This window comes from Ammospiza nelsoni, chromosome 10 (assembly GCF_027579445.1).
Source record: "Ammospiza nelsoni isolate bAmmNel1 chromosome 10, bAmmNel1.pri, whole genome shotgun sequence".
Taxonomy (NCBI): Eukaryota; Metazoa; Chordata; class Aves; order Passeriformes; family Passerellidae; genus Ammospiza; species Ammospiza nelsoni.
In genome coordinates this window covers 14,922,632-14,943,616 of record NC_080642.1, presented here as the reverse complement: position 1 = coordinate 14,943,616, position 20,985 = coordinate 14,922,632, and the positions used below count along the sequence as shown (strand labels likewise).

At 40.4% G+C, this 20,985-nt stretch overlaps 1 protein-coding gene across 1 annotated transcript in view; it reads left to right on the top strand.

Annotated features, from left to right (window-relative positions):
• Positions 1-3,194: 3,194 nt before the first annotated feature.
• RASA2 (RAS p21 protein activator 2) overlaps positions 3,195-20,985 on the top strand; it is a 45,172-nt gene continuing 27,381 nt past the window's right edge. Inside the window, exons 1-5 of the mRNA XM_059479278.1 lie at positions 3,195-3,255; positions 9,341-9,446; positions 14,627-14,730; positions 15,756-15,850; positions 19,805-19,881. Coding sequence (XP_059335261.1) covers positions 3,195-3,255; positions 9,341-9,446; positions 14,627-14,730; positions 15,756-15,850; positions 19,805-19,881 — 443 coding nt within the window. The remainder of the gene's footprint in view (positions 3,256-9,340; positions 9,447-14,626; positions 14,731-15,755; positions 15,851-19,804; positions 19,882-20,985) is intronic.

The window sequence follows — 20,985 nt, the reverse complement described above, 5'->3', positions numbered from 1 at the left end:
TTTTTCTGTAAGTCTCTCAATTTTTTAAATTGTTTTAATACTTATATAATCTATATGATCCACAGATACATATTTCTAACAGTTATTTCAGTGGAAGATTAAGCAACACAGTTACCAAGTAGTCCCTTCATTAAGGTCAGAACACTGAATTGAGAACATGCCAGAGCTCAAGGGAAGTGATGGTATCTCCTGCCATCATACAGGGTGAATGCAATACAGAACAGAATCTACCAGCTCAGTGTTTCAGAGGGCTGGAAGCACAGGTGGACTGTGTTTAATACTTTGCAACATCTTAAACGTGTCCATGAGGACATTAAACTTGAAAAATTCTTTCAATTCTGCTAGTAACCTTGTAGTATTGATTGTGTATTTTACACACTACTTTTTTGGGCTTCTGTCAAGAAATATAGCTCAAAATGCAAATAACTAATTGCATATGAAAATATGGAGATACATACAAAATAGAAGACCATGCATATTCAAAGTACTTCCCCCTTCAGCTAGGTGTCACTCGTCTGTAACCTCCATTAAAAAGCAAACTTAAGCTAAATTGTGCAGGTCATTTTGGGATGTTTGTCAGGAGAGATATATATATCTAAAAAAAAGTTACAAGTTTGCTAATTGTAATAAGCTCTTTTTTTCTCTCTATTTGAAATGCTAATTGAAAAGACAAGTGGAACATCATGAAATTTGTTCATCTAAACAAATTGTTCGTCAGTCCTTATTTATGATACACCCAGAGTTAGAACAAATGTACAAAATGATACTGATGTCTTCTGGGGAATGAGATTGCATGCAGGCAGAAGCATTTTGAAGGAAGCCACTGTCCATTGTCATTACTATTATTCATTCTAAACTTTCTTAACGCTGCAGCTATCGCTGACAGTTCAGCACCTTGGCTGTGAGGTTCTTTCACAAGAAGCAAAGATCCCCCATGGTACATCCCCATTGTTAAATGAAGAAATCTTTCCCGTAAGTTTGCAGCTCAGCACAGCAGTGTTTGTTTTAACCATGTCCTTAGCTAGGCAGACCTACCTGCCATACAGATACTCCTAAAATGTAACTTTAAAGGAGGCCAAAATTAATACTATGCAATTGAAACAGTATTCTGAATATTATTATGTTAGACTAAAGCAAAACTTTTATTAAAATAAAACTGTGTCAGGAATCAGACAGTGGCAAAACTTGAATTGATAATGCAGGTCAGTGCTCTAAAGGAAGCTGATGCTAAGTTAAAACAGTAAACCCCAGCTGTAGTCATAACATTTGAGAGAATATGGAGGCGGTAGAGTCACTCTGCCTCCCAAAGTGTGGCAATGCACAGTTCAAGCACAGATCTCCATTCACAGGGTGCTGCCCTGCTGCTTTTCCAGATCAAAGCTCTGACTGCCCAGGTGAGCCTCAGTTCACCAGCCACCAGCCAGACAGGGCAGGCAGCCTAGACAGCCAACTGCAGATAATCAAATCCTCAATTTCTACTGTAGAGGAATCTCTCATTTCCAACAGGTTAAAATTCAGCTTATGCAAACTCATGTCTTTGTCAGGTTTAGGTTTTGCATTCACACAAATCCACCTGTTACTGGTGTGATGAAGCAGTTTATTCCCCACCACTGCCCTGCTTGCCTTGAAATACACATCTGTCCTTCCCCAGCCACAATGTAGAGTGTGGGGGTGAGGAAGGAATGTCACCACTGCTGAAGAAGCAGTGGGGGAGAAGTTGGATGCAGGAAAAGCTATCAAGAAACGATGACAGATTATATGGCTCCATACCATGTCATAGTGATAACAGCAAGATTTGTGAGGAAAAGTAAAAAATGGCCAGAGCACCACAGCAGGGGACTTCAGTTAGAGACAATGACAGATGCTGGCCTTTTAACAGCAGGACAGACTGAAGAAGGCCTTTCTGTGTAGAGTGAAGAATCCATGTCCCTATACTACTTCCTGAAGCAGCTTTAGCCAGCTGAACTACCTGTGTTTTAGGACATGTCAGTCACAAAAGGCTTTCACCAGACTCTGTCTACACTCAGATGTACCCTCAGTTTGACCCAGAGTGACACCGAAGAGGCCATGTCACCTGCAGCCGATGGCTGGGTGGATTGTGAGGGCCCAAGGTAGACACCCAGCACCAATGCAGGACCGGGGTAAAGTCTAGGCATAAGCCAGATCCCAGAGTTTCACATTAGGATTGGTGTCTTCAAGAACCCATGGTAGAAAACATGATGCAAAGGCCCTTTATTTCTTGAGGAAGGCGAGCTGCTGCAGCCTGCAAACACCTCTGAGCACTGTGTGACCCCTGAGGGAAGCATTGCCTGTGGCATTCCGCAGGCAGCGACATCTGCTCCTGGGGCAGTGCTGGCAGCCGAGCCATTTCCTACTTGTTTCATGGCATTCCTCACACGGCCGACAGCTGAACGTGAACAGTGACAGCAGAGGAGATCCATTGGAGCCCGTGCCGTGCTTTGCATAGGGACAGGCGCTTGGCACACCACAGACCAAAATGGCCGGACCTGCCACTCGTTCCATTTGATGTGACCACCTGCCATTTAATGTGACCAATCTGGGCAGAGGGAACACAGCGTTCAACATGCCGGGCTGCTGAGCCCTCTGCCCCGGTGGGAGGCACAGAACCACAGAACCGATTAGGTTGGAAAAGACCTCTGAGATCATCTAATCCAACCTATGACCCACCACCTCGTCAACCAGAACCCGGCCCTCAGTGCCACATCCAGTCTTTTTTCAAATACTTCCAGGGATGGTGACTCTACCACCTCCCTTGGCAGCCTATTCCACTGTCTAATCACCCTTTCTGTGAAGAATTTCATCCTAATGTCTAACATAAACCTCCCCTGGTGCAGCTTAAGGCTATGCCCTGTCTTCCTGACTATAGAGCAGGGGAAGGCGCGGTCAGGGCCAGTCCCGGACCCGGCCGAGCCCCCCAGCGCCCAGCGCAGCCCCAGCCCGGCAGGAGCGCGGGGTGGCGAACCCCGGGCGGAGCCCCCTCACAGCGCAGCGGGAAAAGCCGCCCTGGCGCAGGAGCCGCGCCCCCCGCCCGCCCGGGCTGGTGGTGCCCGCGGGCGGCGGGGGCGGGGCGGGCGGCGGGGCCGGGCCGGGCCGCTCCTCTCCTTCCCTCCCTCCCTCCCTCCCTCGCTTCCCCCGCGGCGCTGCACTGCGCAGGCGGCGGCGGCGCTGGCGCGATGGCGGCGGGAGACGGCAGCGACGAGGTGCGGGTGCTGCAGAACCTGCGGGGGAAGATCTGTAAGTGCGGCGCTGCGGTGGGGCCGAGCGCCCGGGGCCGCTGCGCTCAGGTGTCGCTCCCGACCCGGCCCCGCTGCTGCCGCTCCCTCCCCGCGGCCAGACGGGCGGGCACTGGCGCGGCGGCCCTGGAGGCGGCGGGGCGGGGGCGGGAGCGGGAGCGGGAGGGCGCGGAGGGGCCGCGGCCGCCGCGGGCCGGGTGCGGGTCGGGCCCCGCGGAGGGGCTTTGTGGCGGCAGCGGCGACACGTGCGGGCCGGGCCGGGGTCTGCGCGCCCCGGGGCGGGATCGGGGGTGAGCGGATGGGTGGACGGATGGATTCACAGACGCGGCGGGGCCGGGGGAGGCCCGAGTGCCAGGGAAGCATCGGTGGCTCTGAGAGATCCCTGGAGTCAGCGGACGACCAGAAATGCCCCCTCCCGCCCGGACCTCGGGCATCAGAGTCTGTTTGTCAGGCTGAAATTGCGAAATTAGCGATGTGCAGGAAGTTGGTGGTGAAGGGCTGTTCTGGAAGCGGTCACCAGCCCTCCCGTGCCTCTGTGCAGCGTGTGTGCGAGCGGGAGGAGGCGGAGAGAGAGGCCGGTGGCCTTATTTTGGTGCCTGGGAAGTGCTGACTGCCGATACCGATAGCCTCGGTAACGTGGGAAGCCGTCGGCCGGGCCGGGAGGAGGGCTCGGTGAGGCGCGCAGATAGTGCGGTGCGGCTGGGGAGCACTTCAAAGCGAGCGGGAGAAACAGGATGTGCGGCGGCTTTCTGAGGGTACCGAGTACGTTCATTGCGCTCGGACGCGGCCCGCTTGTTTCCTTTCTCACGCAGCCCATCGACTTTTTGAGAATGAAGCGAAACAAGTTGACTCGGGCCCGGCGCTGGGGCTGAGAACCGGTTGTGAAAACATGTTGAAGGATTAGGTTTGGTGGAGGAGTGGAGTCGTGTTTACTTAAATATCGTCATGCAGCCTAGATGTATTTGCTGTGTCTTCAGTAAATAGAAGACTGGGTCATGAAAACAGGAGATGGCCGGGAGTGGAGCTGGAGGTGCTCTCAGTCCGAGGTGTGAGAAATAGGACGTGGTTAGGGAGGCAAGGCTGAACACACACTGGGATCTGCTGCTGTTAGCAATTAGCACAGAAATAATACAGGGCAGCTAGCCTTTAAAAAAGCATACTGTTAGTTTTGGGGTTAATGCATGAGTTCATAGAGTCATAGGGTTATTAAATGGTTTTCTTTGGAAAGGACCTTAAATATGGTCTCATTGCAATGCTGCTGCCATGGGCAGGAGCACCTTCTGCTACTCCATCTCAGAGCTCCATCCAGCCTGGCCTTGAACACTTCCAGGGATGTGGCATCCACAGCTTGTCTGAGCAACCTATGCTACTGCCTCACCACCCTCAGAGTAAAGAATTTCTTCCATATATTTAGCCTAAGTTTCCTTTTTTTCAGTTTGTTCCAATGGGAACAATGGGAACTACTCATTCTGTCACTGCAGTTCCTGATGAAGAGTCCCTCTCTGGCTTCCTCCTGAGATATTGGAAGGTTGCTGTGAGGTCTTCACACAACCTTCTCCAGGCTGAGCAGCCCCACCTTCCTTAATCTGTCTTCAGTAATCTCTAGCAACCAAAGTTTTATGTATTCCCTAGGAAGCAGGTCATAGTACTCCCTGGGAAGAAGGACTCTGACCTGCTTCCTAGGAGTACATAAGAAGTTGGTTGCTAAAGATTATTGAAGCTGGCTTATTTTTTGATACTTTTCTGCTTCCTATCTTTTATTGTTAACATTTTGTGAACGCTGGACTACACAACATTCAGTGAGTTTTGCATTTTGGGATATTGATCAAAGTTTTCCACTAGACATTAATAAACAAGGCAAAATGTCTTAGCACTTATGTTGAAACCAGTTTTATTGTCCCATCTGTGTGTTATGGATTAAGCCTGTGGTTGTATCATAATTTTGGATGTTTGGTTAACTGACAAAAGTGTCAGTAAACAGAGGAATGTGACCTTCTTCCTGGGAAATATATGAAAAGTTCATTGCTAAAGATGGACCTGTAAGAACCCCTTTGAAAAATGAGTGGAAGTAACAGCTGCAATAAAAGACATGTCTTGAAACAGTGTGAAAATCACTTTGTAAACCTACCCACTTCTTCTAAGTTTAAAAACTCAATGAGTTAAATATGCTGTGGAAGCTTGGGAACCCTCTGATGCCTGGATGCTCTTTTGGCTTTTTCACATCACAAATACTGAGTTATTTTCACTTCTTACTAGTATTTTAATACTGTTTTGTAGGGGAAAACCCTCCGAATGAAGAATAATAAACAAATGTAATAATGTAATCCTCCTTGATCTGGAGGGATTTACAATAGCAGACCTCACTTTGGAAAGCTGATGTTCATAGTCTGAAGGAATTCCTTATAGTATGTTTCTTACAGGGAGAAACATTTTTGGTGCCCAAGCATTGCTGGCAATTAAAATTTGACACTGGCTAATTTTATGTGTGTTGCATGAGAGAGCATGTTAGTTTTAATGAGGTAATGTCAGTTCTGTGTAATTCTACATGTATAGAAAACACCATCTGCAGAAAGTTGTTATTTATACTGTGTTTTGCAACGCATAAATTGGTGGCAAAATCTAAATTTAGCCATGTTATACAAATCATTGCACCAGATTTAGAATTGAGATATGTTCTTAAAGGTGGCTTAAGCAGCCATTGCATACCTAGCAGAAGAACCTGAGTAAGGACAAGTTTGCAGTCCCTGGTACCCTGTTTTTGTGGGCTGTCAGTGTTTGCAACCAGCCTTCTGCCTCCAGTTTTCAAGTGAGGTGAACTGGTCTTGACTGTTTAAGACCCTATAATATTTTTGGAAAGTGTAGTATTACTCTTAAGCAGGTTTTCACCAAAAATACAGTAAAGACTGTCTTTCCCTTTTGGCAATGCTTTTGTATTGATGGCTCTATTTTATGTGCCACAGTAATGACAGAAATGCTTTACAAAGGTGTGGTGTCAGGTAGCTTTAGGCATATCTTGTAGTGTAGTGTTTCAGGCTGTGCTTGTTTTCATTTGATGCCATACGGAAGTACAGTAAGTGATTGTAGTTGTCTTGATTTTTGGAGTGTTTACTGAGACCTGGATTAGTGAAGCACTTGGAAAAATGTAACTATTGTCTCCTAGAGCTCATCTGACAAAATTCAGGATGCATTCTTTTTCAAACCTGCTCCGTGTTTTTAACAGTGTGTGGTTATCTTGGATTATGCTGCATTCCTAGAGTGGAATTTATTGTTGCTATATAATGTCTTTAGTCCTGTGAAGCAAATACTTCAGAGTTTGTGTGCATAAATGTGCTCTGGCAGGGACCCAGAGCATAGAAATTTTGAAGATGGACACTAATTTCAGACTTTTACTTGACAGCAGATATTACATATATGTACAGAAAATGTAAACATTCAGGCAGATATCTGATGTTGTTAATACTTGATTTTTATGCAACCATTATAGCCTTAGGTTACTCAGAAAAAGGAAGATGTAGTGTAATTGAAGGCTTGAGCTTTTTTTTTTTTTTTTTTTAAGGAAATAATCTTGGAAGAGTTGGGTCACTGTATGGGTGAAATGTGTCCCACAGTCACAGACACCAGGAGGTGTTATAAACAATGTGAGATCTCATGCTCTGTATTTTACCTGACAAGTGCTCTGAGGTTATTTTTAACTCAGGATTGAGGATCCTCTTCCTCCCAAAAGTTTGTCTGTTCTTTAAAGCCAGACACTTGGGCTACAAAATAAAGGTTTTTAACTGGTTAGAAAATCAGATCACAGAATATTCTGAGTTGAAAGATACCCTACCTACAAATCCTCAATTTCAGCTCTTAAGTGAATGGCTCATATGGGGATGGAACCCATGGTGTTATTAGCACCATGCTCTAACCAACTGAAATCAAAACTTGTATTTTGTGTGTTCCTCTGGGTGGACAGTCTCTTAAAACTGAAAAACTGTACTATAGTATACGAAGAAATAGTGAATTATTCAGAAATATTTCATTTCTATTCCTTTTAAGAAAATATGAAACTATAATAACTGTAATTTCCTTTCAAAGTCCACTGTACTGTGCCTTTGCAGTGATGATTAATGTTGTGTTTTAACTATTTTATGGGAAAATAGGATCATGCCAAGTATTAACTAAAAAATAAAGCTGTTCTCAGGAACAGCTGACACACTCAGTTCATGTTTATTAATTACGAACTTTGGTATCAGGAGCTCTCCAGGGATTACATCCAGATTGATGAATTGATTTTTACGTGTCATATGTTTTATTAAATTACCTCATCTTTAAAAAAAGTTAAGGCAGTGATAATCTGATGCTTTCCTTGATTCTCCTGCAATATCTCACTTAAAGGTAACTTGGAGTTGAGCCCTTTTTTGGAGTCTAAAGCCATTAAAACCAGGTTTTGTTCACGTCTCTCAATCTGTCATCATGAAGTGTGGTGTTTAAAAATAATGTGTATACTTCCTCCTCTCCTGCACCCAAGCTGAGGAAAAGCTTGTTGATGCTTCTGAGAGCACAGGTTTCAACTGTGGAAGTTCCTTAAGTGTCTGTTCATGCTTTCCATCAGTGTGCATATCCCTGACCTGGAAAATGCCATGATTGAAGTTCAGTCTGTGTTCCTGTTAAATTGTCACATTCCCTACTCAGACACAGTCAGAGCAGCCCTTCCAGTGCTGGGCATTACTCAACCTCCAAGGCTGTAATAGGTTACCCTAAATTAACCATCTAACACAAAAAGAGTGTGGAGGAGAGAGAAAGCAGAACTTTGATTTCACATCTTGCCAGCATAGAGAATAAAGCTTACTCACTGTGCTTCATATCTGCGTTTTTAAAAAATAAACATGTATGACATTTCAAATCTAGTTTCATTCTGCGCTTTCTGAAAGGTCTTATGCTATTCAGACATAAAAGTAATTAAAACTTAATACTTAGATGTACTTTTCATTCTATTTTTAATATCTTATATAAATAGATAATGTTTAGATAAAGTTGATTCCACATGTCATCAGGAGAGGTATTTCCAGCAGCAGCAAGGATGAGAGGTGCTAATGCAATTCTGGTTGCCTGTGGTTTGGACAACCAAGTGGAAAAGGGGTGGATCACCTGCTTTGTTTAGGAGCCTCTCATGGGAGAGAGTGCCAGAAGAGCTTGTAATTTCTTTTAGCAAAATAAAAGGTGGAAAGGGTCTGTGTGTTGTCTTCAGACATTCAGAGAGGGAGGAGACATCTGGGCAGAAAGTCTCTGTTTAATCTAGAGAATGGTGTTGCTGTAAATTAACATAGATATCTGTAGCATTTGGATTTTGGAAGAGCAACTTCAACTGGTTTTAGCTGTGATTGTTTAGAGGAAACAATTTCCTAACAGATCTGCCTTATGTCCAGCATGTAATTGCAGTGACCTAGATTCAATACCCAGCAAATCTTTGCATTCTTGTGCTGCCAATCTTTCCTTCTTATTAGAAACTTCCTTTTATTCTTTTCCATGTTACATTGAATTAGGAGGTGATTATTTCCCCCTTCTACTAGTTAGGAAAAAGTGAACAGTACTCATGAGAGATATATTTTCAAAGGCTCAGCCAACTCACAATCTTCTATTCATCGTGGAAAATGAAATAAAGATTTGGTGGGCAAGTTCTTATTAATCAGCTTCCTTTAGCCAAAGTATTTGCAGAGAAAACACCAAGTGAGCAGTAGCTGAGGCAGATCATGCCTGCTGTGATGACCTAATGCCGGATGACCTCAGGCTGTGAGTGTCGTGGATTTAGCGAGTTGTGCAGGGTCAAGCCAGAGATGAGACCTTTCAAGGGAAAGTGCAGGTGCTGCAAGAAGAGGTGTTCATGAGTCAGAGTGTGTCTCTTCCTGTCCACTCTCATTCCATGGGAAGCTGGATGGAGCAACTTCTCTGCCCTCCTGAAGCTTATGAATTGAAAATGGATATCAAAATGCATGCTGAATGGAACAGTAATTTTTTTGAACACACTAAAGCTGTGACATTCTTGTACCTAATATTTTGTAAGTTTTTCCCCTGCAATATTTACAGTAATTTTTTTTAATTTACAGATGATGCCAAACACTTAGTACCCAACAAAATGAGAGACTTTTTCTGTACCATAAACTTGGACCAAGAAGAAGTTTTTCGTACACAGGTAGTTGAAAAATCTTTAAGGTAAGCTCAGTTTTTAAATGGATATGATAAGCAAGACTGCCCAATACCAGTGTGGATGGCTTTTGCTTGTACTACTTTAAAATGAGAACTGACTTGTGGTAGCTACTCACATGTTACAGCAATGTGTAAAATCATGAGTGTTGCAAGAAGTCAAAATTGAGTCTTGTGAGCTTTTAAATGAAATATGCAAGAATATATTTCACAATTACTCTATTCTGTTCCAGTGGGCAGCGTAACATTCTTTTTCTTGCTAGGTTGTTTTCTAGGGAAAGAAATCTACTTGATACATGCTCCCTATGTTATTTCCTTCTTCTGACAAGCAGTTGAAGTGTATTGGTGGAATTCTGCTCTAACTGTGTATCTGGTAAAACCAGTTTCTGGAAGGAAGGAACCGGAACTTTGCCATGTATGAGAGTTTTCTGTGCTGTGGGGTGTCCCCTGAACAGGCCTTTTTCTCTCCTGTAGTTCTTGTTCTGGGAACTGTAACAGGATCCACACAGAATTCCTTGCTTTGCTTCCCTGGGCTGTAGATTCTGCTGCTGATTTAGAGCCTTGAAAAGACTCAAACAAAAAGTCAGGATGGCACAGCTGCAGCAGTGTAAGGCTTTCATGTCTGACAACTCTGAAGTTCACAGAGGACCCAAAAAAGCATCACTGCAGCTTCATTGTTCAGAATATCTGAGCGACAGTTTCAGTTATGTGGAGGTGACATTAAGCCTTCCTTTTGAAACCCAGACAGTCTGTTCAAACTCCTGGAAGTTTTCTTAATTCCTTTCTCCAGTGGTTTTGTTGTTAGTGTTCATTCTTTGAGCTCTCTCTCTCCAGGTGTTTGCAGGTGAGGAATAACTCAGATGACAAACTTAAATAGGGAATTTATTTTTTCAGGACATCGTTTCAGAGCCTCCTTATGCTTCTGCATGAAAAGCAAATGTCACATATGTAGAGTCAGGAACAAATATTTTGCTTATTTTTGTAATCTGTAGCTGCTGTAGTTAGATCCATAAAATTTTCAGAATCTAACAGGCTGCAGATTAATAGAACAAAATCAATTGAGTAATCCTTCAGAGAAAAATGTTGAAGAGACTATATTGAAAAAGCAGAAACTTAGCATTTTCCCTTCAAATAGACAGCAGTTTCATGAGCAAAAGACCCCAACCCATCTCTGAAAGACTTTGCTCTCTGATTTTGATGTTAATAATGGAAATCCTAGAAGTTACTACTATGCTTAGAAACAAGATCTGTTACAGTTGATGTATATGCAGACATTTTTATTATGTTCTATTTAAAAATTATTAGATTTATGTACTTTCATCACCTAATGAAAGAAGTATTAGTTGCATAATAAAATATTTGATAAAGTAAAACACCTTATATCCATCAAAAATATTTTAATAGTATTTAAGTTTTAGCTGAAATTTAATTTCAGTGTCAATAATACTTCAGAGAGGAAATGAAGTAAAAAATCTCACTCTAACAAAACAGCTGGGGGGAGAGGAGTTTCAAATAACCTGCCTCAAATACAGAATTCTCAGATGATGATAGCATTGTATTAGAAGTTAGAATCGGGTGTTTGGAATTGCTCTTTTCCTTTCTGTCTCAATTGACTTCTTAGGTGACTCCTTCATTCTCTGAATTAAGAGAGGGTTCCATACAAACCAGTGAAATGTAATAAAATAACTCATCCTCTATTACCAGCAACCAGATGGGTGCTTATACTTGATTGCTTCAGTGTGTGCAGTTAGGAAGGTTGACTCTCATTCCAGAAACTTAATGACAACATCTTGTTTCTTATTGCTGTGTTAAACTAGAAACCCTACTAACCTAGAGGTACTGGGACAGGAGAGGAAAGCTCCAATCTCTTATTAACCTGAAAACTTTATAAATTGCTTTTCAGTGAGGTGTAGTATAGAATCATTTTAGTCATAGATGCAACTTTGAATTTCATATTGTTTGCTTGCTTTTTCTTACACACATAATTCACAGTCTCTTTTTGTCACTGTATTATGGATTGCAAATTTACACAATTTTTAATCCAAATTTTAGTCCTGTGAATATCAACTAATTAAATGTCTGTGGAAGTAATTATCACTAGAATTAAAATTAGTTTTGACTACCGTGATTGAAAATTATTAAGAAGTGTATTCTTTAAATGTACAAATAGGTTTGGCCTTTCACCAGCACTGGGAGAGTTGTTGGAGTGCAGATGTAAAACAAACTTTCCAAAGTTAAAAAAGCATGAAATAATACTGAAGTGAAAGAGGGGTATTTTGGCTAATGACTTAAGAAATATTTCCTGACATGGTGTGGTATTTCTGTGGGTTCTGAAGAAAGATACTTTTTCCCTTGGAAAGTTGAAAGAATATCTGTGAGCCTCCTCAGATGTCTGTGGTCAAATATGAGGAAGGGGTATTGTGGTATGTGTGTGTCTTTTTTTTATTTTTAATTTAAACTAAGTTCAGTTTCTTTTTTTCCCAACTGAACTTTGTGGTAGTGCAAGGTTATGGCAGAAATTAATTTCCTAGTTGATGTAGCCATTGCTTTTATTAACTGACAGGCTGGGGCATTGATCAGTGTCCTCACAGAACTGCCAGGTTACTGCAGCAAGGAAGGGAAGAGCAGAGGAGTGTGTTACCCAGTGAAATTTAATCTTCTGTACTGCTGTAATCCAGTTCTTCCTGTCTTCAGTCTGGTTGTCCTTTGAATTAGTGCTATCTTCTAATTTTGTATCCATCACAGTCTTTAAAGTTCTTGCATCAAAGTCACAAATGAAAGTACTAAACTGACTGAATCCCTGAGGAACAGGATGAGTGAGTTCTCCATTTTAATTATTCCTCATTGGTGTAAACTGTTGTACCCTGCTAACCTATTCTGTACCTACCTAAGAATTTTTTTACTTTAAATTTTCTCTCTCTGCCTCCTACTTTGCTTATGAATCAACGACTAATAACCTCTGTTAATTTAGATAATGAAAAATGTATCAACATGAGTAAAAGAATGTATTACCTTCTATTTGTGCTCCTATTATTGGCGTGTTCTTTCTTGCTAAATCTGAGACTTAATGTAGTGTTGAAGTCAAAATAATAATAATAGAGTTAATGGCTGTTCATCCTTTGTGGACTGGGCAGCTGCAAAGTTTGCTCTCTTAGGTGCAAGGTAAAGGTGCTAAATAGATTTTTGGAGGTCTCTGCTTGTAGTCTCCATCCCAGCCTAATTATAATTGGATGCATAGAGTACCATACGTCCTTCCAGAGTAGATATTAAACCCCTGGCACTTGTTGGTGTGCACTGGAGCCTGCTGTTCCCTCAGTCTAAAGCTGAGCTGGAGCAGAGTTTCCCCTGACACCCACCAGTGCCAGCTCATTCCCCCACTGTTCACTCTTTCTGCTGGAGTGTCTCTTTCTTTGTACTGCTGCAACTTTTATTTGTATAGCTGCGAGGGGAAGCAGACCATGGACTTGACCTAAGTTTAAAATAAGCCTTTGTTTCATCCTTGGTTTTGGTCCGACTTACTGTGTCAATACAATTAAAATGAGCAGTGATGGTAATAACGAAGTTGAGGCTCTTCAGGGCTGCACTGCTGCTGAAGGTAATGCTCGTGAGTTTAAACCTTCAGTCATGGTGCTGACAAGAAGAACCCAGCCCTTGTAATCAAAGCAGAGTTTGTTGGCTTTGAAATTATAAAAAAAAAAAAAAAAAAAGAGGGGAGCTGAAAAACCACAGCTGAATTTTTCAACTGAGAATTCTTAAATTATTTCTCAGTGTAGTGCAAAGGCTAATACTGATTTGTCTGCTTTGAAGCCTGTGGTAAAAGGTCTGTGTTTTAACAAAAAGAACATTTTTACTTGTGGAATTCCTTATAATGAATTCCTGCCCTTAAAGTTCTTGTTTCTAAAAATCTATTCTAGACATTAGAAATACTAGATTCTTTCATCTGTGTTCTTTCCCACTTTTCAAGTTAGTTATCAGCTCTTTTTAATTTATTTAATAAGCCATTGTCCTTAAGCATGGGGTGGTCTTAAAATGGTGATTATTTTGGAAGGAAGAAAGTAGGGATGGTGGCCTGTTCTTCCTGGTATCCTTTGGGTAGGTAATAACATGAACTGCTTGTTCCAAACTTAAGCATATTTGTCATATTTTTATTAGTTTAAGAAAGTACTGTAGTAGTAGGCTCAGAATGATACTTTGCTGGGAAACAAAAAAACCCCAACATTTGGTGTAACTCATATCACAGTACTTTTCTGCATAAAAGTAGTTTCATGAACATCTTTCCCTGGTGATATTAATACATTGTAAATGAAACTATTTTAAGAGCCCATTTCTAGAATAGCAGGGTTTTTCTGTGGATCTGCTTGACTTTTGGAATTCATCACTTGCAGTAGCACAAACAACATTGTGGTTTTGTTCAGTCTTGAAATACAATTTTCTGGCTGCTGGCTCTGATTACGTCAATAAGCACTCCTTAACTTTAATGAGGGTACCAGTTCGGGGAGGGAAGTTACCAACACATTGTATGAAATAGGTGTAGCATAGAGAAACCTCTCAGAGTCTTTTTCTGTAGAGGGCTGTGCACGTGGCAGTTAAATAGGGTGAGCTGCAGACATGATATTGGACTGCTTTAGATGGAGAAATGTGGGGATCGTTTTGGCGTGAGGGAGATTGTGCGTACTTGAGATTAATGTTTCTCTGTTTCACTGTTCTGTCTTACAATTTCTAGTGATAACTTCTTACAGATCTGAATCTTAGAGCAGCAGTTTTGACATGGAAGTTAGAGCTAAACAAGTGCCAGTTGGTTAAGTAATCAATAAGTTTAAAATAAATTAAGATTAAATGTAGTTTAATCATGTACTGAATATCAAAATGGAGCAATACTTGTGCATGTCTTAGGAAGTCTAGAGAACCAGCTAGAATAATTTCAAGACAGAAAAATAGAATTGAAATTGCAGAGGAGACACCACTCTCTGTGTGGTCTGATTCTTACCTTTGATTAAACAAACAAAAGACATTGCCATGTTATTGTGTGTTCTTGTACTGAAATGGTTTTGGGCACCTTTGATGACAACTCAGTCTAGTGCTGAGGGCCACGGGCTGGGACAGCTGTAAAATGCAGTTTTTTGATGTTCATGTTCTATATAAATTGCATAAAGTGTTTCTCTATTTTAACTTCAAATCTTTCTTTTCAGTCCTTATTTTGGAGAGGAGTTTTACTTTGAGATTCCAAGAACATTCCAGTGGTTGTCCTTCTACATTTATGATAAAAGTGTTTTACAAAAGGACCTGCGTATAGGTAAGTGTCTGTGAGGTGCTGTCTGCATCTTGCAGAGCACTTGGTTATTTTCAGTAGTGTTATCTGTAGGATTAAGGATACAATTCTTGGCGAAGCATCTTTCAAAACTCTGTATAGTGCATTTAAGTACTCCTTTAAAGTTTGAAAATAAGGATTTTGGTTACTTGCTTCATTCTTTTATACTAAAATATGTTTTGTTTTTCAGGCTAGTAGGACATTTTATAGTCTTATTGTGGTCTGAATGCATTTTGATAAATTCTTTGTTCTCCACTTTTGCTTCATTGGAATATTTGAATAATTGTCACTACTTATAGATCTTTAAAGAATAAATTGTGAAATCATTCTGCAAATAATTACAATTGTGGAATAATTCTTAAAATCATTTATAGATAATTTTTTTCCTTGTCAGTGCAACCTTAACTTAGTCACTTACAAAGCATTTGGCAGGAACTTGTGTAGCTTAAGTGAAAAATCACAGGAGGTAGATTTCTGTTTCTTTCACCACTGCATAATGACTTTATTGCAGCTGCTTTTTGGATACAGTTGCTACAAAACTCTAATAGTCTGCTGTGGAACAAGCCTTTGCTTTACTTGAATTGAGGAAGGAAATAATTTGCACCAGGATGTCAGATAATTTGATATAATAACAGCTTTCCAAATAGCAATCAGAAGAATAAAAGGCATCTACTTCAGTTTCCTGTTTAAGCATTCTTGAACACCGTTTTTCTTCTCCCAAATCTATTATGTTATTTCCAGCCTCAAGCGTGTTCTTTATTTTACCTTCCTATTGGTAATATCCAGGATAACAAATAATAATTAATGCCATCAGGCTTTATGCAAACTATTTTCTGCTTTACTTACCCATAACATTCCTTGTTTTATGTTCTTCATATAGCATCATCAATTTAAAGAGAAAGTTAAAAGAGTTTAGAAAAAAAAATCAAATTTCAAACATAATTAAATAGTTGTTCTATTCAGATGAAGGTAATCTTTATGCTTCTCTCCCCCCTGCCACCCTCCCTCAGGAAAGGTGTCAATCAAAAAAGAAGATTTATGCAACTACACAGGAAAAGAGAACTGGTTTATGCTTCAACCTGTTGATTCTAATTCAGAGGTTCAGGTAACTATTAAATTGCACATTTACATTTTGAAAGTGAAGTACAGATAAGGACATGATGGTAGAAGGTTCCATTGAGCTGTAGGAGATAAGATTTAGCATCTGTATTTCTTGTGTTTTCACTTTGGTTAGGGAACAATGCACTCTACACCTAAGCTGGTATTGTGCCTCATGGTGCTTAAAACTGGCAGAAGACATGAAGCAACTGCTTGGAAATGTCTTAACAGCATTTTCATGTCTGGAATGCTTGGGAGAGGGGTCATGTACTTGAGGCACATGAATGGATCCTAAAACTCTTGAATACCTTTTTTTTAGTAATTTTTGGTGTTAACTAAAATAATGACTAATTCTATGACAGTAAAATCATTAGTCTTCAAAACTTGGATGTACTTATGCTGTGTTCATATGTCTTATCCTGAAACACTTTCTTCATTGAGTGTCAAACAACTTGCACTTCACAGTTCTATTTCAACCTGTGGTTCCAGTTCTTCAAACAGGATTGTTCTAGGAATAGGTAAAAGTGAGATGGCTCTGGAAGTTGTAGCAATTTTCTTTTTGGTTTCAAGAACAAAAAAGAATTCTTGAGAATCTCTTAGCCTTCTTGATGTGACATACTAGTAGATTTTAATAGGGGTTTTTTCCAGATTTGCCTGAGGGCAAAAGTCTTAGACTTGACAGTGTTTATATTTTTTTAGTAACCTGAAAGTCCCTTTGGGTAGGGAGAATCCTGGCTGCTTTTACAAGATCTGAATGTGCACAGAATTCTCCTATTATTTCCACTGATGATTCATTTATGTGTCATAAGTTTAGCCTGCAGCTCTTGGGTATAGGAGGGCATGTGGTTGCTTTACATGAAGAGGGATTTTCAAAACATCTGAATACCACTTCCTCTTCTCTGTTGAAAATCAGTCCTCTTTCAGTTGTGATCAAATGGAATAGAATGGTTCATTGGGAAGGGACCTAGAGATCATCTAGTCCCTACTACACATTGTCTTCTTTGAATTCTTTGATGTAATCACTCTGAAAATTCTAGAAAGCACTTTCCAGATGCAAACTGGAAGGTAGTTTCCACTTTGACTTAAACATTGTCATGCTTGCTATGTTTTTTCTGTCATAAAAATGTTTTGAGAAAGGTATTAATTTTTGTCATAACACTACATGAGTATGTGAAAATTCAATTAGAATATTCCATTAATAGAATTTAGTGATTTTTTTACATATTAGAAATAAAAAAGTTTATTGTTTTCTTTGGCTTTGTGACTCACAGCAGTATGTAAACTCTTACTTTTTTATGACTCTGCCATACAAAGCACTGTCCTGCATGACACTTCCACTAAGAAATGACCTTTTCTGCTTAGGTGTATGCTCCTCATATTTATCTTTTCTTGAGTCAAGGCATTTGGGTAGGTTTCTCCTGTCCTGGTTTATTTTTCCATAAAAGTCTTTAGATCATAGCTGAGACCAGCTCCCATCTGCCACGTTTGGCTGAAATCTTGTTGGTTTGGTTGTGCTATACAGTACTGAAATATATTCTGAGATGTCCAAGATGGTTGGCTGGACATGGCTTAAAGTTAGCAGACTTTTGTATTGTACATGTGCAGAAAAAGTGCATGAAATATTTATAAAGGTAAATCAGTTTGGAGGGAAAAAAAAGTTGTTTTCTTTTCCTCATGGCACCATACATGTAGTTGATTTTTTGTTCCTTTTGTTTCCTCCATGTGAGTATTTTCCAAAATTTATGATGTGTGCAAGGCAATAGGATAGCAGACAGGTATTTTTTGTTCCATAATTATGCACAGGACACTTTGCAGTTGCTTGGTTGGATTATTTTTGGGGTTTTCATACATCTGCATTTTTTTCAAGAAAAGTGTACTTTTTATATACATCTATTCTTCACAGGTTAACTTTGGTATAATTAGCAGCCTGTACATCAGGAACCTTGGTGGTGGAGACTTTTAGAAAGCAGCTGCTCTGCTCTGTGTTTTGATATTACCTGGTTTTTGTTTTGCTGCTGTGCACAGTATTATGAGTTCATATTAATCTTGTTTTCTTGAAACTTTTTCCTTTCTCCACTAGTTCCTGAAAAATAAATACAGATGTGAGGATACTAAGTAAATAAACCAGCCTTCTGTACAGCCACATTTAAAGCCCAGTTGCATATTATGTCAGAAGTTCTGATATAGATCTGCAGATCAGCAACTTTAGGAAACCATCACACTGCTCTCAACAAACAAAATGACAAAATGTTCTAAAACTCTCCATGCATATTGGGGAAATATTTTCTTAGAGCCATGTTGCTGTAGTCATCATGGCACTAAGCTGGGAGCAAACTGCATCCCCAGGTAGTTCTCAGGAGCAGCAATGTGCTGTTTTACTCCTACTGTTAAAACACAATTTGTGGCTTTTGGCTTTAAAAGCAAAAGGAAGATGTTTAGGCCATTCACAGCATCTGTTTTCTAAAACAAGTGAAGTCAGTTATTTAAATAAATGTTAATAATGGTTGTCTTTTCATTTGTCATTCAAAAACTTTGCCTTGTAAGGCTGTTGGCATGCTTCATGGTATCCTGTAAATCTGTTTCTGTAATAGAGTTTCTCTGCTTGACAAATACTTTCTTAATGTACCTGTGTTTCTGTCCCTGTAGTAACAGTTTGCAAAACACCTGGCAGGCATCCCAAAGCAGTTAGGTTGGGAACTGCCTTGTAAAAGAAGCTTCATTTCTCCTCCCCTGTGACGAACAGAGGGAAACGCAGCCTTTGCCCCAGGGGATTTACAATAACAACATTGCAGTTCTGTGTCAAAACATAACTGCTATAGAAATGTGTGCAAGGTCAGGTAAGGGTTTTACTTCCATTTTAGCAGAAAGGCAAAGCTGTAGTTCAGATTATGGCTTGCTTCCTGTGGCACTCTTGCAAATCACCTTCCAGAACCCTTCCCTGAGAATTTTCATTGTGAGCATACCAGTATCATCTGATGTTCCATTTAGCAAATAGACAAAGTCTGAGAATAGCAAGGAGAGCATTGTTAGAGGGAAGACTCTGGCAGTGTGTGCCTGTCTTAGATGTAAAAGCCAGCATGATCAGCCAGGCACCCAAAGGAGTAGCAGGTGTTGTTCAGGCAGCAGCTCTTTGGAGCAAGATTTAAGTAATAAATTCTGATCATCCCAAAACATTTGCATATCATGGTTTAAAGTTATGGAGCCTTTTATTGAGAGGGTACAGTAGGTTGGCCCTTTATGGTTTCTGACATTAATCCATGCTGTTCTATAATTTATGGATTCTTTTACTTGAATACATCCTGCCATATCAGGAAAAGAAAAAGAGGAAGCTGGGTTTAGCAATTATTGCCACCTTTTCCTCTCTCCTGGTTTTGTTTATTGTTCCTTCAGTACATCAGCAGTCTTCATGAGGTAGTTGAAAACTGCCCTGGGATGTGCAGTACATTTCTAAGTTATCTTCAGTCTGGTGGGATGGGCAGGATTTCACTGTGGATGTTAAATCCTGCTGGTTACGGCTATTGCATGCTATTCTAATTCTCTAGGCATACCTACCTGCCTTCAGAATCCAAGGTCATTTTAGAACTTTCTCCTGAAATGTCAGAAATTCTTATCTCTGCAAGGGTTCATCCCATGCTTGGGACAAAATAGCTGAGACTCTTGCACTTGATAATTGCTCATGGTGGAAGAAATCCTTGTGTGTGTTAAATCTGTAGAGGCTTGGCTGATTCTTGTGCTGTCTGCAGATGAGGTAGTGCTTCTCTATAGCATTGGCTCAAAGTTCAAGTGCATCCAGCATGCTCTACTTGCAGGATATGTGCTTTAGAGGAGATATTTTCTTCAAGTAGTAATATTGGAATTACCTTAAATAACTTGTAACTGTAAACTATATTATTGTTCTAATTCCTACTTTTAAAAGAAATGCTTTAAAAATTACTTGTGTTTCTCTCCTGTTCTTTTCCAGGGGAAAGTTCACCTTGAATTAAAACTGAACGAACTGATAACAGACAATGGATCTGTGTGCCAGCAACTAGTAGTACAGTAAGGAAATACATCAATCCTTTGATATTTGGTTGTTTGTTAGAATGTTATGGGATTTGTCTTTGCTGGTACTGGATGTCTGCACATCTTAGTACCAATAGCATTTTTATTTTTATGGGGCTTTCCTTGGAATCTGCCTTATGGAGAGATGAGTAAATGTCTAGGGAACTCCAGCAGAAGTTTTTCACAGCTAATCATCTCTGCTGCCAAAGCCCTCACTTTCATTGGGACTACTAGGATTAGTGTCTTGTAATTCCAGTTGAATTTGGTGTGGTGAGAAGGGTAGGAATGAGCAGTGCAGCTGACAGCCAGAACTTGCAGTATGGCTGTTACTGACTGAATTACTGCTGCTGGTGGTATTTTTGGGGGTTGGTATGGTAAAATTTATTGCTAATTTTGCTTCAGAATTATTTTCTTCCAGTTAACCATGATAAGAAATTCTTACAGAAAAACAAAGTACAGGAGTTGTGGTTCTGGAACAGCGTGTTTGCCACATTTCAGTAAAACTTCTTAGCAGCAACTTGAGGAGATTTCACTATTAAACTTAATTTTGGCTCTGAAGTGTAAAAATGCTACATCATACCAAAGAGCATCATAGAAACAACAAATTTTTGCTAATGTAATTTTCATGATGAATTTAAGATGTTCTTGTCTTAGTCAACTCTCTAGACCCAGATGGGTATTTGAGTTGGAGCAGGACCCACCAGAGTGGTCTGTGTGCTGTTCTTTAGCTTGTTATGAGGGAGAAGCTATTCTGTGGTAGAGCTAAGCTAGTGAAACTGGTGATGGTTTAATGGCTTGGGCTCATCATTCAGGTAAGATGGAACTTGCTGGACATCAAGGTATCTTTATTACTTAAAGATAATTTGGAATGTTTCTGCTTTTATAGTGGGGTAGCAGCATGGTTCATTGGGAGTCCTGCTGCTCTTATTTTTGTATCCCATTTGCAGCACAAAGCAGAATTAGAACAGCTTTTCCCCATGGACTATTCACCACCAAAAACTGGCTGGAGCTTTATGACTTTGTGTTTTATTCCCAACTTAATTAATTTTCAGAAAATTTGATATTTTTATATGCTAATGCACTTCATGTTAGTGTTGTGGG